General features: G+C 52.7%; 1 protein-coding gene across 1 annotated transcript in view; it reads left to right on the top strand.

The window, feature by feature from the left end:
• Positions 1-18,840, top strand: part of C1H1orf94 (chromosome 1 C1orf94 homolog) — a 38,003-nt gene that overhangs the window by 17,060 nt on the left and 2,103 nt on the right. Inside the window, exons 2-6 of the mRNA XM_046009422.1 lie at positions 2,576-3,261; positions 6,097-6,357; positions 7,363-7,538; positions 11,669-11,746; positions 14,993-15,189. Coding sequence (XP_045865378.1) covers positions 2,576-3,261; positions 6,097-6,357; positions 7,363-7,538; positions 11,669-11,746; positions 14,993-15,189 — 1,398 coding nt within the window. The remainder of the gene's footprint in view (positions 1-2,575; positions 3,262-6,096; positions 6,358-7,362; positions 7,539-11,668; positions 11,747-14,992; positions 15,190-18,840) is intronic.

The raw sequence follows: 18,840 nt of genomic DNA, 5'->3' as shown, positions 1-18,840 counted from the left end.
GGGAAGGGGACACAAGGGTCTCTTGAGTGCTGAGAAGGGACGGTCTGTGGGTGGTTTTTGATACAGGGACCCCAGGGTCCTGAGGGTCTTTCAGAATCTGCTTTGACTTCTCTTGGAGTTGGTACTTGAGAGGATTCAAGCGGCGAGACTTTTTCTGTGTGCATCTATTGTGCAGCATTTTTATTAAAAAAAAAATCTGCCAAAAGCAGAGCCAATGGTACATGATGAACCCATGTACTGATCAATCACACAGTTTTAGTGATGGTCAACCCATGGCCACCTTGTTTCATCTATGTCCCCCTCTTCCCTCTACCCTGCTAGATTAAGTTTAAAGCAAATCTTAGACATAATTTTATCTACCTCTAAGAGATAAGGGCTCATTTTTTTGTTAAGTATAAACCACAATGCCATTATCACAATGTTTTAAAATTGACATAATTGTAGTAGGTCTTCCTATAAAAAAGAAAAAAATCTATTGGTGTATAGCTTGCTTTGTAAGGTTTTTTTTTTTTTTTTCAAATGTCTGGTTTCTGTAACTCAAGATTCACCTGTTCCCTTTGAGGATGATGATGAAGAGGAAGAAGGGGGGTCTCTTTATCTGATTGTTCGCAGGGACATAACCGTGAGAGTGGGTCCTATTTATAGCCGAAGTCTAGACATGGGACAGAGGAAAGGAAGGGAATGGGAGAGGGCAGGGTGGAGGGGGAAGGGGAAGAGGAGAGAATGGAAGAAACGAGAGAACCAGAGTGGAAGACAGCCCCGTGTCCCTGCAGCAATGCCGCCTTCGGGAGCTCCCAGAGGACGCAGGCTAAGCTCGCACCCGCGTTGCCTCCCCAGGTTCTCACCCCAGCATCACAACCTTGGTTCAGGTGTCATGCCCAGGCTACAGAGGAGGCCCTAAGGTTCCAGGGTCAGACACGAAATAGGCATTAGTGCCCGATGGAGACCCAGGTCTGCTTAGCTTGAGTCTGCTTTCTCCTGGCCCGTCTCTGCTTCTAAGTCTGCTGAGGCCACCTGTGGGGCTGGTGGTCAGTTGGTTAAGTGGTGACATGCTCTTCCCTGTGTTTCCTGAGGGCTCTGGCCACCCAGCTCCTTTCCCAGGACCCCCTAGACCTCATGAGGACCCAGCAACTAAGGGGGTAATGCCTGGCGCAGCTGGGAGAACCTGGGACTGTCTGCTGTACTCGTTCTGAGTGGTTGTCAAGTACAGTGACTTTTTCCCTGGCTCCGCGTGTGCTCAGATGGGAGTCGTTTTGCACCTGTGCGTGTGTGTGCTCATCAAACACGTCCACAAGTGTGCGCATCTGTTCTTTTGCACGGGTGAGGCACGTGCTCACACACGAAGAGCATTACGAGGAAGGCACATCCCGGCCGGCAGGATTCCTGGTCCCTGCTCGAGGGACTCACTGAGCCCTGGGGAGGAACCGTCAGGGAGGGGTGTGCTCCTGGCCTCCCCCACAGCTAAGCTCCCCTCGTGGGCACTTTCATCATCCCCCTGCCCCTTCGTCATTGCCTTCACCACCCTCCCCCAGGGGCACTGAGCGGTTTCCAGAATGCTCTTTGTAGACCACCTCAGCCACTTTTTCTGGGAGCCCATCACATAGGGAAAGCAGATGGTTTTAAGCTAGGTTGCCATGGTCCTTCTGACCATGTCAGGGAAGAAGGTGCCCCCTGGCCAAAGACACCAGGCCGGCATGATTGCCATCCTCTCCCCCATCTGGAAAGAGCCAGCAAGCAAGAGCCTAGAGTCCCTGGGCCCCATCGGGCCCATCAGGCTGGTGTTGACTGGGGTCCAGCTGGGGCCCAGTGTTGGAGGTATGAGTAGAGGCTGGTGTGGGAGTTCAGGGAGATGCCTGTGAATCCATGCAGGGACCAAGCGACCCCTGTGCTCCCAAGAGGTGAGGCTTAGCCCAGATGCCGTGATCTGGTCAGAGGGCCGTGCCAGCCTGTGGGGAGCCACAGGTCTCCACCCACAGGGACCACAGTGCCGTCTCCAGGATCTAACCAGGCTGACACACCTTGGGTTGGCCTTGCGTTATGCCAAAGTGCTTTGCACATCTCTGATATTCTTGTTGACCAGATGAGGAGACAGGGCATGGAGATGTTGAGCGACCTGCCTAGGGTCATAGCGGGGAAGTGAGGGAGCCAGGGCACCGGTCCAGCCCTCTACTCCCAGGGCTCAGCCCCAGCACTCTGGCCTCTGTGCTCAGGGCTGTTGACTCATTCCTGACCCCAACGTGGCTGGTCTTTCATTGCTTCAGGTCCTGGGCACAACTGAACAGGGAGGGAGGGACTGAAATTGAGGCTTAGGTTACTCAGCAAGACGGAGCATCTGGAGAGGACCCCAATGTCCCCATTTCCAGAACTGTGCTCTTGGTGCTGGGCCTGCTGGGGGCCTAGAAACATCTTGGGAATCCGCTGTTTGTGCGTTTTCCCTCTTGAGAAAGCAGTGGGTTTCTCTTACCTGGAGATGTGTTCTCTCTGCCCCCTTCCCCTGCGGCCTGGGGCCTGCTACAGGCACCCCCAACCCCCGAGTGAGCTGACATTAAGCCACCTCTTTCTGACCTGTTTGCAGAGCTCTGGAGCTCAGCCATGACAAAGATGAGATCTCCCTGTTGGTGGAGCAGGAATTCTTGAGCCTGACCAAAGAGCACCTCATCTTAGTCACAGAGACCTCTGGGGAGCTGGAGGCACCCGGCACTTCCCCTGAGGGGCCCAGACAGCCGGCTCCCTGCCTTTTTGCACCTCCCCCGCTGTCCGACAGCAGTGAGTACCCAGGAGCAGCCATCCTTGCTGCCGACACCCTTCTGGATCCGAAGGTGGCCGTGTCCATGATCAGCAGCCGGCAGGACTGCGATTCTGTCATGTCTACAGTCACAGGCATTCTGCGTGCTGCCAAGGTCAAGAGTGTTAAGGGGACAGAAGACGGGGGCCACATCCTGGGCGCCTCCAACTCGGAAATCAACAAGCTCCTGGCGCAGTTCCCCTTGAGGTCCACAGAGGCAGCCAAGGCTCCTGACAACAAGGTGGTGCTGGAGGAGACCAGGGCCATCAAAGACTTCCTGCAGAACAGCATGTTCCGTGGCCCGGGACCCAGGGAACCCACAGGGCTGGGCCCCTTCCTCCTGCTGCCGCCCCCACCTCCCGCACCCCCTGAAAAGCTTCCTGAGCTCCCTGCTCAGAAGAGGCAGCTCCCGGTGTTTGCCAAGATCCGCTCCAAGCCCGAGGCTGAGTCCACCGTGGAGGGGCACCTCTTAATGGGTGAGTGTGGCTGGGGGCCGGGCTAGTGAGCAGGCCTGCAGGGAGGAACCTGCCGGAGAGCCCATTAGGGCTGCAGCAGGTGCACGCAGCATCTTTGAACAGAGTTTGACACGGTGGTCTTTCTGATGCACAGTCCCCAAGTGCAAGTGGTTTTCAGCACCCACAGGCCCCCTCTGCTGGATGCCCATGTATGGGGACACGGCTTGTGGAAGCAAACACAGTGGCCTTGATCCCAACATGCTTTGAGAGGAGATAGAGGCACATGTGGTAACTGGCTCGTTTTTTGAATCCAGGCATGCAGAATACATTGACGGAGGCCTTTACCCCAGCTGAAACTGCAGCATAGGGACTTTAAGCTGGATAGGAGGGAAGTGTGATTAGCAGCTGGGGTCATCTGGCTTCCGATGGAGGCACCTGTTCTGACCGCGAGGACTGGTCCTCCTCACTCTGGGGCCAGGATGGGGGTGGGGGTGGGGGACGTGCAAACTCTCCACGTGCCATTCAGACTGCCCTGAACTTGTTCCCTGGGACTCCTGAACCCTAGAACAGTGTCTTTCCACCTGCTAACTGAGGAGTCCACACCCATTCCTGAAAGCCCAGCCACCTTCCAAGTTCCCCCCACCCTACCTCCAGGTTCTGCGTGCTGTGATCCAGCCACTCAGACTGGATGGTTCCAAGCCAGACTGGTGGCAGAGGCATTTGCTTACAGTCAGCAGTCTTTAGGAGGGGTGATCATACGTCAACCAAAAGAAAAATCACCCCCACGCTGTAAGCATGGATTGACAACTGAGATGCTGTGTTGGGAGGGCCCGAATCCATCTCCTTAAGAAAAGAGGTGCATGTTCTGTGTTCTGGAACATTCTGGGAAGGCCGAGCCCTGCCCAGAGCGTGAGACTTTCCTACTACCTCCTTCTCCAGGAAGGATGCCTGGATAGTTCTCTGTGGGATAGGGCTGCCGGCTTGGAGGTCATCCTGTCCCACCCACCCTCCCCACTGTGTGTGTGTGTGTGTGTGTGTGTGTGTGTGTGTGTGTGTGTATCTATGTATAGATGTGTGGGCAAAGGTGTGCCAAAGGACGTTTTATAGATGTAGGTGTGCTAGAGAAAATGTGGGTGTGGGGCATCTGAGTGTGTCTCTGTGTGTGTATCTCTGTGTATCCGTCTTGTGTGCATCATTATGCACACGTAAGTGAGGCAGAGGAACAACAGGCAAGAATGTGTGTGTGTCTGTCTTCTGTCTGTCTGTGTACACAGATGTTGAAAGAGGGAGCTTTGGAGTTGAGTGAGTGGCAGGCCTGTTCAAGGCAACGGGAGGTGTGTGAGAGACGGCAGGTGTGTGGGTCTCTGGGGAAAAGGCTATTATTAGTGGGTACTGTTATTTCAGCACACTGGCTGGGGGCTAAACTTGGCAACCAGAGAAACTCTTGGAAGAGACTCTAGGGACATGTTTTGCTAAAAATGTCATTTTCTTCTAAATTGGCTCAGGCTAGAGCACTCTTTCCTTTGCTGGGATGGTGCTAGGAGGGCAGGCCCGGTCCTATCCAGACTTAGCCACAAGACCACTGGCCTGCAGTGGGGCACGAGCTGGAGGGAACCAATCTGTTTCCAACAGGTGACACTGGGCACAGGTCCTCTGATCCAGCTGCTCCAGGAACAATGGGAGGTCCTTGCTGGGTGTCCGGCGCTCTTTCCCAGCCAAGCTCCATGGAGACCTGCAAAGCCTCCAGGCTGGGAAAGGAGTGAAGAGCACTACTTCAGCCAGACTTTGCCTTAAAAACAAACAAACCCACATAAATACAATTTTGCCCATAGTTAATTTTGCTTGAAGAATGAGTCTCTTTGCTTGAAAGGAAATCTAGGTGAAAAAATCACTGCTGTAGAGGGTCCTGGGATGGTCCAGGCAGCATCCCACACCAGGGGACGGCTCTGTCTGTTTGCAGAGAGACCCGGACCTGGCCCCAATGGCACACACTGTGTGGACATGCACTTGCTCTGTCTCTCTGATGCCCGCCCCTGCCATGCCATCTCCCTGTACTCCTGGACGGAAGGCCTCCTGGAAGGCCCACTTCCTTCTGGAAACCCTCTGACCCTCTCCGAGAGAAGCCGTCTCAGCCACCCTTTTCTCCCACTGTGTCCCTCTGTCACCTCACAGCTTCCATCTGCCTTGTCCTGGAGCTATTTCTGGGTCTGTCTCTCTCTCCCTCCTTGTTGTGAGCTCCTGCAGGCCTGAGTCTGCTCTGACTCATCGGTGTCCTCAGTACTCAGGTCAGGGCCTGGTGCTGACAAATGGGCTGGATCACCCGTGAGCACCAAAGCAGGAGTACAGTCCACGGTGAGGGGCCAGACCTCACTAGGCCACATGTTCTATAGAAGCTGCGCATCTTCCCCACGGAGCGGGGCTGAAGGCAGCTCCGTATCCCAAGCTTGACACTGTGGATGAATAGAGGGAATGGAGAAACAAAAGAGGGAGAGAAGAAAGAAAAGAGGTTGAAAAGAAAGAAAGCAGAGAAGAGGGGAGGGAGGAGAGAAAGAGAGAGAAGAAAGGTAATTGGAAGGAAGGAAGTTTGGATGGAAGGAAGAGAGGATGGATGGACAGACGGATCCACGTTTGCATGCATGAGAGGGACGAGAGGGGAAGGCTATGATGGGCAGTGGTCCATGAAGGCTTCAGGGAGGAGACTAGGATTGGTTTGGGCTGGAAGGGAGACCCCAGAGCGGTTTGAGCCACAGGTGTGTGCTAGGGAGGACCTGTCACTTTGTCCACAAGAAAGTGCTCCCCGCATCCAGCCCATGGCCTCCCAGACCCATTGACTCAGTTTCCCTTCCCCTGCCATAGAATGGAACTCTGGCATCAAGGAGCCGACCAAGGGTCGAGAGAGCCTCTTTCTCAGTCAGTGGCCCCAGAGCCGGAAGGACACCTGCGGTGAAGAGGGGTGCAGTGACCCAGTGGGCTCCGTGACCACGGCCCTACCAACCAAGAAGCCTGCGTGGCCGGCCGAGAAGAACCTGCTCTATGAGTTTCTTGGGGCCACCAAAAACCCAAGCATGCAGCTAAAGCTTCGCAGCAAAGTCGAGGTGGATGGGCTGGATTTGAAACGTAAGCTGGCCCTGCAGGGGGAGGGGCTGGAGAGGAAGGGGATTCCAGACACTCTCATAGCCTCGTGATGGCTCTGCCACCAAATGGCTGCCTCATCCAAGGGCCAGTCACTGGCTTTCTCTGGGTGTCTGTTTTTAAACTCATAGAATGGGGGAATGACTCTCTCCCATGTCCCTTATCAGGACTACCACTGCTAGAGGAATGCAGGTGAATTTCAGGGTCCCAGGGGGGCCACGAGGTGTCAGTTTGAATACAGCCCTGAGCCCGCATACCTCTATGCTCTCAAGTTGTTCAAGCCAAGGAAAAATCCATGCTTCAGATGATTCCTACACTGAGGTTATGCATGTCCCTCCTTTCTCTCCCTATATCTGTCTCCGTCAAACCTCCTTTCCCCCAAAAGTGTTCTTAAGGGGAAGTTGAGGCCCATCTTTGACTCTAGAAGCCCACAGGACAGAGGGAGAGAGTCGAGGATTCATATCCTAGAACAACCCAACCCAATCTCATCCATTCAGACTAATTTGGGGTCATACCGTGTCAGTTCTATGTAACCTGGTTAAGGTCCTCAGTGTGGCCACGTGTATATCCTCAGGCGGCTGCTTTAATAATTCGGTTAGTATGAATTCCAATGGCATAGCAATTGCTGGTATAAAACTGGATTTTTGTAAAGCACTGAGAAGCATTTGGTTTTCTACATGGGTGAACTATGGCCCTAGCAACCTGGGGTATTGTTTTCTCTTGCTAAACCACCTCCTTTACTAGCGAATGGTGGAGAAAGGGCTCTAAGCCAGACCATGCTGGGATTTGCACCTCTTCCAAATTGGCCAGGTGTGTGCGAAGGATGTTTTCCCATAGTTGGAAAGTCCCCCACACTTTGAGGAACCCCCTTGGAGCTTAAAGGACCTGACATCTGAGAACATGAACCCCGGGGTGGCGCTGGTGCCGCGGGTGTGTTGGCCTCCTCCTTCCACAGTCCCTGAGGCACTCCCCTTCTCCTGTGACTCACAGTTAACCCACCTGTGACGGTGGCCGACAAGAGCAACCTCAAGTACACAGGGAATGTTTTCACCCCACGCTTTGCTACAGCCTTGACCTCAGCCACCCTGAACCAGCCGCTCTGGCTCAACCTGAACTACCCACCGCCTCCTGTGTTCACGAATCACTCCACCTTCCCGCAGTATCAGGTGAGTATCAGGTGAGTGAGAGGTTCCCTCACCTCTACTTTGCTAGTGTTGGCCTGTGAAGTCCTTGGGCTCCCAGCATGGGATGAGGGCAAAGTCCTTGTTTCCCACCCACCTGCTGTGACTTCCTTAAGAGTTGGATGACGTGTGTCCTAGAGTACTTGGGACAGTCCCGGCTTTGGTCTTTTATCTCAACGTAATTATTCTAAGCACCCCCTTTCACTCCCAAGTGTTCTGGGGTGGATGCCAATCTATATGACCACCTTATTTAAAGGACATCTGAGTAGTCTTAGTTTGTACCAGCTCCTGTGGCCTGGCATGCATTCACAGTCTGGGGCTCCTAACCTAAAGAGAGTTCGTGAGCAGACACGAAGTGACGGTGAAACACAAGGAGCAGGGCTCCTGGAAATTTTCTCATGGAACTTATTTATGCAGGAAAATGTAGTTTCTTTAGTTTGTCTATTCTTAAGAGCTGCCGCCCACTGGACAGAAGGAGGGAAAAAAAATCAAATCAATGTCCACTCTGGTTTAAACCTTAGTTCAATTCAGCAGCTTCAAGAGTCCCTTTAGGTTGTGCTCAGTTGTTCCAGAAAGGTGCTCAGCATCTGAGATTTCTTGGTCTACTGGCCTCTGCCCCAGCCTCTCCAGAATGGCACGTAGGTATGTGGGCGGGATACACCAACTTGTACACCCAAGTCCTTGGGGGTCTGCTGCCCTGGGCTGGCCCAGGAAAGCATGGAGAGGGCACACAGAGAAGGCAATACACCTGCAAATTATCTCACCCAGTCTCTGTGTCCCTTCCGCTCCCATGACTCCTTGAATCCCTGTGTCATCTCCTTTACAACAGAGCGGCAAGCCTTGGGCTTAGGTGTCCCCTGTGCAGAAGGCAGACCTTCTCTACCCCACATAGAGCCTCTCTGAGCTGGACCACCAGACTCAGCCCCAGAGGCTTAAACAGAGGCTCACAGAGTTCAGGGAAGTGTCTGTCTTTCTCTCTGATGTTTTGTTTTCAAGCCCTTTTGTTTGTTTGTTTGTTTGCTAAAGAGGACAAGTGCCCACCCTCTCCCCTTGCAGGATGGAGAGCCTCAGGATGGGGCTTGCGTGAAGCATGATGGAGGGGGAGGCTAGTGCGAGTCAATCCCGTATCTGTCTCATCCTTTCTCAGGTCTTGAGAGAACTGCCCTGTTAGCGCCCTCATCTGTCCCCAGACCTCTTCTCCAGTGCTCCCCATCCTGGCATTTCTGTGTTTGCTCCTTCACTCTTCAGTCCTTTACTCACCTACTCAGCAACATGTTCCTTTTTATTTATGTTTACTCGTTCATTGAAGTAATTTAAAAGCCTTGGCTCCACCCTAACCACGGGCTGGGCGTCGGCCAGGCGAGGGCATTCACAGATTGCGATGCCCAGAGTCCAGCACAGGTCAGGCACAAGTCGCAGACCAGCACTATGTGCCACCCCCTCCCCCCAACCCGGGAAGAGAAGCAACCTCATCATTTTATACGTTGTAAACCGATTCGCTCTAAGTGCACTCGGGGCTCAGCATATAAAGCAGGTGCACGCTGGCTCACGTTATAAAGAGTGGCTAAGAGCTCCTTGCTATGTCCATTGTCTCTGGCTTGGCTTTTTGGAGGGAGTGAGATTCGAACGTATTATCTGAGCCTGAAGGTCCTTTGTTTTTAGAGATGCCGGTGTTTGCAGCGCACGGCTGCCTCTAAGGCTTCCTGGCCTCGGCTGGAGAAAAATGACCCTCCCAGGTAGCGAGGGAGAACAGGGCCATTTACCTTCTCGCAGCTTCTCCGGATTTCATAATGCCGTCCAGCTTCAAGACGGCTCATCCAGGGGCCTGACATAATAAAAAGAAGGCAGGTTCTGGAACTGGCAGACTTGGCGTTTAAAGAAGTCTGCTGCTTTCAAGCTGGGTGGCTCTGGGCAAGCTCAAGTTAGCTAAATGCTCTGAGCTCTGGTCTCCTCACTTGTGAAATGGGCTCGTAGCAATTAGCAGCAGCGACGTTGGCGGTGGCATGGACTCAGTTGTAAGGTTAATTGAGTTCACGGGTGAGAAAGGGCTTTGAAAAGTCTAAAGTATGATACAGATGTTGGTTTTTATTATTATTCAGCCCTGATTTTCCTAGGAAACAGGGTCAGGGAGCTCCACAGACCTTGAGGAGACAGAGAGGAGAAACAGGGAACGGTCTATCCTCGTCTCTTCTCCTGCGTGACGTTAGGAATAAAGATGAGGTCCCAAATCCAATTTATTCAGAGCTCCACTGTGGAGCGATGCAGAGCCATGGAAGACTAAGTCCGCAGCACCAAGGAGCTCTGGAGGCTCCTAGGCTGCTTCTTGGCATAAAGGAACTCTGTTCCCAGTTAAGGAGGGAAGGTAGAAAGGGGCCCTGACCTCAAGCAAAGAAGAATGAATGTTTATTTACCCTTGCTTGTGATTTTACAGAATTGCAGAATTGCAATTTGAACAACTAGAAAAGTCCTGAAGGTTGGAGAGTGTGCCGCTCATACTGATGCATGTGGCCCTGACTCCTGCAAACCCATCCAGGATGGAGCAGGGATGGGTGGCTGTTTGTCTTGCATGGGCCCCGGGGGCAGCCCAGCCCAGGTGTGGGGAGGATGGTGGCCCTGGGGAGTTGGCTGTGCACGCAGAGCCCAGGCTGACTAGGAGGGAGATGGGCACGCGGAACCTGGTCTCGGAGCTCGCCGTGCACCAGAATAGCTGCAGGGAACCTTTCTGTGTGACTGTCTGACTGTTCAGGTTTAGGCCCTGGCAGGGGGCGCAGAGACCAGGCTGTGGTCTTGGTGGTGAATAGGGTTGCCCCGGGCCCGCAGGCTCGCAGAGAAGGGGAGCTGGTGCTCTGGCCGCAAGTAAAGGGGCTGGTGGCAGTGGGAGCAGCCCGACCATGGTCTGTGTCAGTCAACCTGGGAGCAGAGAGCCAGGGCAGGCTCTGGAGGTTGTGTACACTCGGGGACCTGGACTATGGGCCCCCTGTCAGCCCATGGGTGCTGAAGAAGTCATCAAGGGCACAGTGTCAGCCATCAACACTTTGATAATTGGCACAAGCTGGCCCAGAATGCGGGCACCATCTTGCAGTTTGGAATCTTCTGGAAAGACATACTGGCCTGAGGGCTGTTTTGAGCTGCATCTTAGGAGATAACTGAATTGTTCGGTAGAGGCAGTCTGAGCCTGGAGGGACTATGATTTGACCCCACCCACTGTAGCCAGCTGTGTGTGTGTGTGTGTGTGTGTGTGTGTGTGTGTGTGTGTGTACGTACACATGGGTGCCCAGGGCCTCCCCAGATGGAGTTCTGAATAAAGGTTCTACTTCCCATTCGGCTGAACTGGTCCAACCGCCTCTTCAAGGTGGGGGAGCAGTGAGCAATGCTGAAAATACTGAACATTCACAGAACCCTTGCTACGCGCTGGGCACGGTTCTAAGCCGTTGGAGGCACTAACTCATTTATCTTCCTGCCGGTCCTCGTCATAAGGAACAGACACGGGTGAATGTGTGGGTGTGCAGACACAGCCGCAGAGACCCAGCCTAATACTCCCGAAACACACGGCGGCGGACACGAGAGGAAGCACCCGTGTCGACGTGCTGAAACAAACATGGAGGCAAACCAGTACACGCACACACGCAGAGGCTCATCGATGCCTCATGTCTTGGGGCAGGACTGCAGTCTGGGAAAAAGCACTTAGAAAAAGGGTATAGATAACACCAGAGATAATTTGGCTGCCTTCACAGGCCCTACCTGTTTGAACACACATAATTTTATGGACAAGGGAAAAGAGGCTCAGAGAAGTGAAGTGACTTTCCCAAGGTCACACATCCACCAAGGGGGTGGATCTGGGATTCAAGAGACCATCAGATCCCTCTCCCCTTAAACACTCCCCCGAAAGGTTATGAAGCCTGCTCAGCAGGGGCTTCCTGTGTGGTGTGAGCTGCACCTGCTCAGCCTGGTGGCTGGACAGACGATGGAGGGGTCTGGTTAACAGTGCGGTGGGATGGACTTGAGCAGGCTGGCCATCCAGGCATTATGAGCGGGAAGCTGGGCCAAGTGGCTGCTGCTCTCTGGCGGGGAGCCCTTTGCCTCCACTGCGCTGAGCCTCCCCCTTCTCCCCGCAGGGCCTGTACCCGCAGCGAGCAGCCAGGATGCCCTATCAGCAGGCCCTGCATCCCCAGCTGGGCTGTTACTCCCGACAGGTGAGTACACAACCTCCTCACAACCTCTGTCCCAGCACCATGAAGGCCTTCAGGTCAGAAGGACATCTGCTTCCTCGTCTTGGTCCAACAGGTCACTAGCCAGATTTTCTGGCCCGCCCTTGGCCCCAGAGAGCAGACACGAAAGCAGCATGCACTTGGAAACAAACCTGTGTTCCCAGGTGCTAGATGCTGATGCTTCCATGGCCCTCACTGCATCCCAGCCCTTCTCCAAGGGCTTTATCTGCTTGAACTTCACAGCCACCCTGCGGAATAGGTTAGAGATGAAGAAACTGAAGCACAGAGAGATTAAGTAACATGTGCAAGGTCATAAAGTTAACATACTGGTTAGCTTTTGCTGTGGCGACAGACAGCCCCAATATCCCAGAGACTTTCAACAATAAATACTTATTTTTCCTTTACAGGTCTGTGGGTTGGTCGAGCTGGGCTGGGATTGGGTTCAAGCCCATTTCACGGGTCTCCCTGTGGGGACCATGCTGAAGATAGAGTAGCTTTTGCTCCTGCCTCGGGTGGGCGACAGGAGAGCGGGAGAGGTGAGCAGCAACGCCCACTGCTTCTGGGAGCCTCAGCGTGGAGCTAGCACATGGCAGTGTCCACCTGCCTTCCGCTGGCCAAAGAAAACCACATGGTTTTGCCCAGCATCGGTGGGGCCAAGGACTCCTCTCCTTCTGGGTCAGTTTGTCAAGTTAAAATAGAAGGCATCCAGTTAAACGGTGAATAAAGTTTTGGTATAAGGAAGCCCCCAACATTGTATGGGTCCTTGTTATATGAAAAAATGATTTGCTGTTATCTGAAATTCACACCTAACTGGATGTCTTTTTTGTTTGTTTGTTTGCTAAATCTGGCACCCCCCACTTCCACGGGTGAGCCAGGAGAGGATATACACTTGAAAATTACACAAGGACAGAATCGGGGTCTGACCTTGGGCAGCCTAACTTCAGAGTCCATGCTGCCAACGACCATGGCTTGTTGCCTCTTGTACACACATACACAAAAACACAATATCAGAATAAAGCCGCAGAGACAGATGCACACAGATACAGAGACACAAAGGAAGACATAGGTCTATGTCTGCCGCTAAGTGGCACACATGTGTATTCAGAGATAGTGAAAGTCTTGGGGCAGATAGGGGGGTGTGAGGGGAGAGGCTGACACCACGCTGCGTCTCCAGGCAGGTCTTGCCCCCGCTCACACACAGGTGGACAGAAGCCACGCTCAGACTCACACCCCTAAGCCTCTTTTCTCCCCTCAGGGAGCAAACTGTACTTCTGACCTGAAGTATGTTGGAATGTTCCAGAGGGTAGAGAAGAGCCCACAGGTACAGGTTACTTTGTTAAGTGAGCCAGAGCTACTTTTCTAACAGTAGGGGCTGTGTGGGGTCAAGAAACATAGAGACGAGAGACAGCCTGGCTCCAGGGTCTCCCCCAGTCACCCCCATTCCACAAACATCAATATGTGCCCCTAGCTCCAGAGGGAGCATGTTGAGTCAAGCTTACATTTGTGTGTGTATCTGAAAAAGTAATATAAGAACATGGTACAAAATTAAAAAATAAAAAAGAAAAGTCTCAGAGTCAGGTGCTGTTGCTGGTTCCTTCAGGATCTTTCCAGGGACATCTGTTTACATCAACCTTTTATACAGATGTGGCTTTCCGGGCACACTATTCTGTCATTGCTTTTGCCAGCAAAGAATATCCCGGACATGATTCCAGAGGGGCATTATTTTTATGGTGTTTACCAGTTACACGGAGTTAAGGACACATTCCTCCAGAAGGCTTATGTGAGCTCCAGGACCTGCTTCTCTTTCCTGTCAATCCCCTCCCAGGCCCGGACCTCCGCCAGCCCCCCCATTTTCTGCCATTTCTCCATCTGTCCTGGGAGGTGCCTTCCTGAGTTCTCTCTGTGAGGTCTTGGCTCTTTCGGACCTTTAGCTCGTCATCTTGGGGTTTGGGGGCCCACATCCAGCATCACCAGGTCCTACCTGTCCCCCAGAGGAGACATGAGGAGGGCCCAGAGGGAGGGGCTTGGGCTTTTGAAGGGAATAGGTATCGAGTTGCGGTTCAGGGCATGGGTACCAGTCTCACGCCTTGGGGCTTCTGGGTGCAACTCAGACACTTGGAGCACTCACTGTGCAAGGTCAACTTCTCTGAACCTCATTTCTTCATCTCTAGAGTGGAAAGAGCTGTGGTCCTGACTCACAAGCTGTTTGGAGTTTAAATGAGAGAATCCATAGGAAGGGACTGGCCTGCCTTAAGCCCTCAATGAGCCCGATCCTTTGTGTTTTTTTGTTTTTGTTTTTGTTTTTAATTAGATAAGGACTTGCAGGGTGAGAGAAGGCAGTGTGCTGAATCCCTCAGCAGCTCGGACCCCAGACTCTGGCTTTTAAAGAGGAAGCCCAGAAGTTTCCCCAGTTTTGATGGAAACTCCCTTCAGCATCCAGGAGGATGGATGTCAGTTCCATACACAAAAGGGTTTTCTGACATTTGGAGCTGTCAGTAGTAGAATACAGTGCCTGAGATGTAATGAGCTCTCCATCATTTAGGGTATGCCTTTTCTCCTAGACTCACATTGTACAATACTGCAACCATTAGCCATGTGTGGCTATTTACATTTGAATCGAGTAAAATGTATAATTCAGTTCCTCGGGTTCACAGCAGCCACAGCTCAAGTGGTCAACCAGTAGATACATGGGCCTGGCGGAATATCCCCATCACCTGGCACAGGCATTTCCACTGAGCCGGGCTGTCTTGGACTTGGAGTCTGTTGAGATCCTGAGGTAGAAGCCAGGGACGTGTAAATCTCAACAGACCTTTTTTTTTTGAGATAGTAAAAGACTTAAAAATGAACAAGGGCTTTTTGGATGGTTATTGACAGAGGAAGAGGTAGGGAGGCAGGCCAGAGAACGGAAATAAAAGTTATTTCCTCTTTGTTATGCACCAGTCTCTGCTTTTATCAACCAACTCAATCTCTGTACAGTGAAGGGAATGTTTGCCCATTCTACAGATGATAAAACTGAGGCCCAGACAAATTAAGTATCTTGCCATTTAGATAAGAATCTGAGCCTTGGGATTTCACCATCTCAACAGGGTGCCTAATAGACACCTACAGTGACTGAGGGGCACAGGGGCTGAAGGGGATGCCAGGATTGGGGTTGGGGCTAGAGCCAGGAACTGGAGGTCTGGAAGCAGTGGGCTCTGCTGGACCCAGCCCTCTCTCTTCTTTGACCTGCAGGTGACACCGTACAATCCACAGCAGATGGGACAGCAGATTTTCCGCTCTTCCTACACTCCCCTGCTGAGCTACATTCCCTTCGTCCAGCCCAACTATCCGTACCCCCAGAGGACACCTCCGAAGCTGTCCACCAATGCCCGAGACCCTTCCCCCATGGCAGGAGATGGGCCGCAGTACCTCGTTCCCCAGGCATATGGGTGAGTCCTCACCTCACACTGTAAGTCCACCCTGGATCCCAAAATCTGCAGGGGAGGGCAAGGGAGGGGAACATACTGGGTGGGCCTCACTGGTGCGTTCTCTGTGCGAATGTTCCATGGCTGAGGGGAGGGAGGGGACCTGTGCCAGTCGGAGGCTCTATGTGTCCTGGAGAGACCTGGTATGAGGTGAGGCTGGCCCACATTGGGGCTGGGGCCCCACGTCTGGCTGCAGAAACGTAGGCACACAGTTGGCCGTGGACGGCAGGTACACTGTCTCTAACAGGTGGCAGGTGACAGAGCGTGACCCATCTGCCTTTGCCTGTTTGATTAGTTTACAACAGGATATGGCTGAGTAATCTTCTTAGAGCTCCCTCCTCCGGCCCCCCTTACAGCACCCTGAGCTCCTTCCCAGGCTAATCTCTCCAACATCCCATTGACTTTGTAACAGGCCCTGCGGAAGGGGCTTCCCGGGCTTATCACGGCTGCTCGTACTTTACCTCCAAAGGGCCCCAAACAGCAGAGGACAGGGACTTCACGGCAAGCAGTCAACATAAACTCAGCATTTTAGCTGAAAATTCCATACAAATTTTACGTGCTGGTCAGCCGTAAATTAATGTTCCTTGTCTTGACAGAAGAGCACACGGTCGCTCATTCCCACCCACCCAATCTTCAACTCGTATTCATGCTCCGAGAGGCAGGCCGCATCGCTCCTGAAGACCAGAGCCTCACACACCCTGGGGAAGCTGTGCCCCAGTTTGAGGAACTGAGCTGATAGGGTGAGGGACAAATTCCCCAGCCTGACATGGATTCCCTTCCTGTCCACCTCCCCGTCACAGACCCTCAGTGTGACGTCACCTAGGTCTCCCCAAACTCTCATCTTTTCAGTGTTTTTGCCCTGAATGCCTTGTAAGAGGATTACCTGTCCGAAAAAGTTTTCCAGAGTCAGATCTGTTTGGGCAAAGCTGTGAGAAACAAAGATAAACAGGTTTCTTAACCGTTGGAATTCTCAGACTATTTAATTTCCCAAGGTGCATAGAAAACGTTCATGGGGGTGGTCGATAATGTTATTTGAACATGAAATCCATGATTCCTTTTCTTTCCTTTTTTTCCTTTTTCCCCTCCCTTCCTTCTTTCTTTCCTTCTTCCCCCTCTTTTCTTCCCTTTTCCTGTACAGGTTATCAGGATGCATTTCATCCAACCCCCCAGAAAGCTCTGTGTTAGTTCATGTGGTTAATATGAATGTAGCCTATGGGGAGCCAGCCTAGGACACAGTCCTTCCCTTCAGAGACTGAGAGGGGATGAGATGAGGGCACAACCTTGTTCTGGGAGAAAGAATAGAGATGAGAGACATCCTGGCTCCCAGGATCTCCCCCAGTCACCCCATCCCACAAACAGCAATACATCCCCGTCCCCCTAGCTCTAGAGGGAGCATGGCCCAAGGACAGAGGAAGCACCCCTGCTGGGTGGTGTGCAGGGGGTCTGCAGGGAGGTTTCAGGGAGCAGCAGCTGGAGGAGGGTCCATCCCTCAGATGGGAAAGTGTGCAGCACGCTTAAGGCCTGGGGAACAAAGGCGTCTGCTCGAAGTATTCGATTTATCCCCGAAAAAGGTGGAAAATAGGATTAGAAAGGGAGGTTGGGCTTGGATATTAAAGACTCTGACTGGTAGTCCTGGGATCCAATGCAGATGGGTGCAGCCTGGAGTGCACAGATGGGCTGGAGGGGAGGAAATAGGAAGCAAGACAGGGTGCAGCCTGGAGGGGACTAGAGGGTCTGTAGCAGAGGTTCTTGCCTCCCTTGGGGGTGCAACTATACGAGACAGCAGTAGAATCAAGACCTGTCCCCAACAAGTCCCATTCCACACCATGACACTGGGCCTGAGGGAGGCGAGACTGCAGAAACCAGAACCGGTTGTGCCGGGGAGGGGGTGTAGCTGCAAGTCCCATCAGTCAGCAGGTGCGAAGCACTGATGGAGAGCTGAAGAGCGGGGGTCCACACCTGTCTCTGGCTGCCTGCAGAGGGGCAGGGAGAGGAAAAGCATGGCAAGGGGCTGAGAAAGGAGCTGTCTGGGGAGTGGGAGAGAGCCTGGGGTCTGCCGGAGACATGGTGGGAGGTCAGTGACATGGGGGAGGAGTGGTCAGCAGGGGGGGCTTGTGGCCCAAGAGGTTGAGAAGGTCAGGAAATCAGAAAAATGAGGCAAGGCGGGGTGCAGGCCCATGTCCTCCAAAAGGATTATTTGTTCTAGGCAGCGTTTCCTGAAGGGAAGGAACAAGGCAAAGAACTTCCTTCTCTCATTCCAGGGAAAGAAATACACAGTAAGGAAATAAACAAGCCACGCACATGTCAGGTGTGGGGGGTAAGGGAATGAAAGAATGAAGGGATGTCTCCTGAGCTGAGATCTGAATGAATTGAGACAACTGATTTGGGTGAGGAGCACTCTGGGCAGTGTCCCCGAGGTGGGGAATGTAGCCAGAGCACGGTGAGTAGGAGAGGCAGTGGGTGGAATTGAAATCAGAGAGGAAGCAGGGCCAAACTAGATAGGACCTGGTGGGCATGGTGAGGAGTTTTCTTTTAAGCTCAGTGGGGAGCTATTATAGCTTTTACACTGCCGAGGACATGTTCTAATTCTCTGTCTGAAGAAGGTGACGTTGGCCAATGTACAGAGCCTGGACCACAGAGCAAGAGCTGATGCAGGGCCGCAGGATAGGAGCCCTGACAGCCATGGGATAAAGAAGTGCTGGTGGGGGGCCCCGGGGGGGCACAGTCAGCTGAGCATCCAACTCTTGGTTTCAGCTCAGGTCTCAGGTCCTGATCTCAGGGTGGTGGGATTCGAGCCCTGTGTTGAGTCCTGCGTTGGGCTCCCTGTTTGGTGCAGAGTCTGCTTGTCCCTCTCCCTGCCCCTTTGCCCCTCTCCTTCTGCTCCTCCCCCTACTTCTCCCTAAAATAAACAAGTAAATAAATCTTAAAGAGGTGCTGGCGGTGTAGACTAGGGCAGAGACTGTGGGAAGGAGATAAGTGAAAAAATCTGGAGTATTTATTTTCTTGGTCAAATTAACAGGACTTGATGGCAGGACAGGGAGAAAAGTCAAGCATGATTCTTCAGTGTTTTATTTGAACAAGTGGCAATGCCAAAATACTAAGGTCAAGGGCACGTAGGGACTCAGTTGGTTAAGAGTCTGCCTTCAGCTTCAGGTCACGATCCTGGAGTCCAGGGTTTGAGCCCCGTGTCGGGCTCCCTGCTCGGCATGGAGTCTGCTTCTCCCTCTGCCTCTAATCCTGCTTGTGTTCGTTCCTGCTCACTCTCTCGCTCGCTCTCTCAAATAAATAAATAAAATCTTTAAAATAAAAATATAAACAAAATACTAAGGTCAAGATGACTAGTGATGGGTCTGTTGATGGGGTTTGGTTTTGGATATGCAAAGTTGGAGATGCCCATTAAACATATGAGTGGTGTTGCTGATAAGCAGGTGGATATGTGAGTCTGGGGCTCAGAGGAGTGGCTGGGGCTGGCAATGTACATTTGGGAGTCATTAGCATATAGATGATATTTAAAGGCATGGGATGGAATGAGATGGCCCAGGGAGCATGTGTGCATGGAGAAGAGATGAGGCCCAAAGACTGAGCCCGGGGGCTCCTACATGTAGGGAGCTTGGG

This window comes from Meles meles, chromosome 1 (genome assembly GCF_922984935.1).
Source record: "Meles meles chromosome 1, mMelMel3.1 paternal haplotype, whole genome shotgun sequence".
Taxonomy (NCBI): Eukaryota; Metazoa; Chordata; class Mammalia; order Carnivora; family Mustelidae; genus Meles; species Meles meles.
The sequence above is the reverse complement of the archived record's forward strand: the minus strand, read 5'-3'. Positions and strand labels throughout refer to the sequence as shown.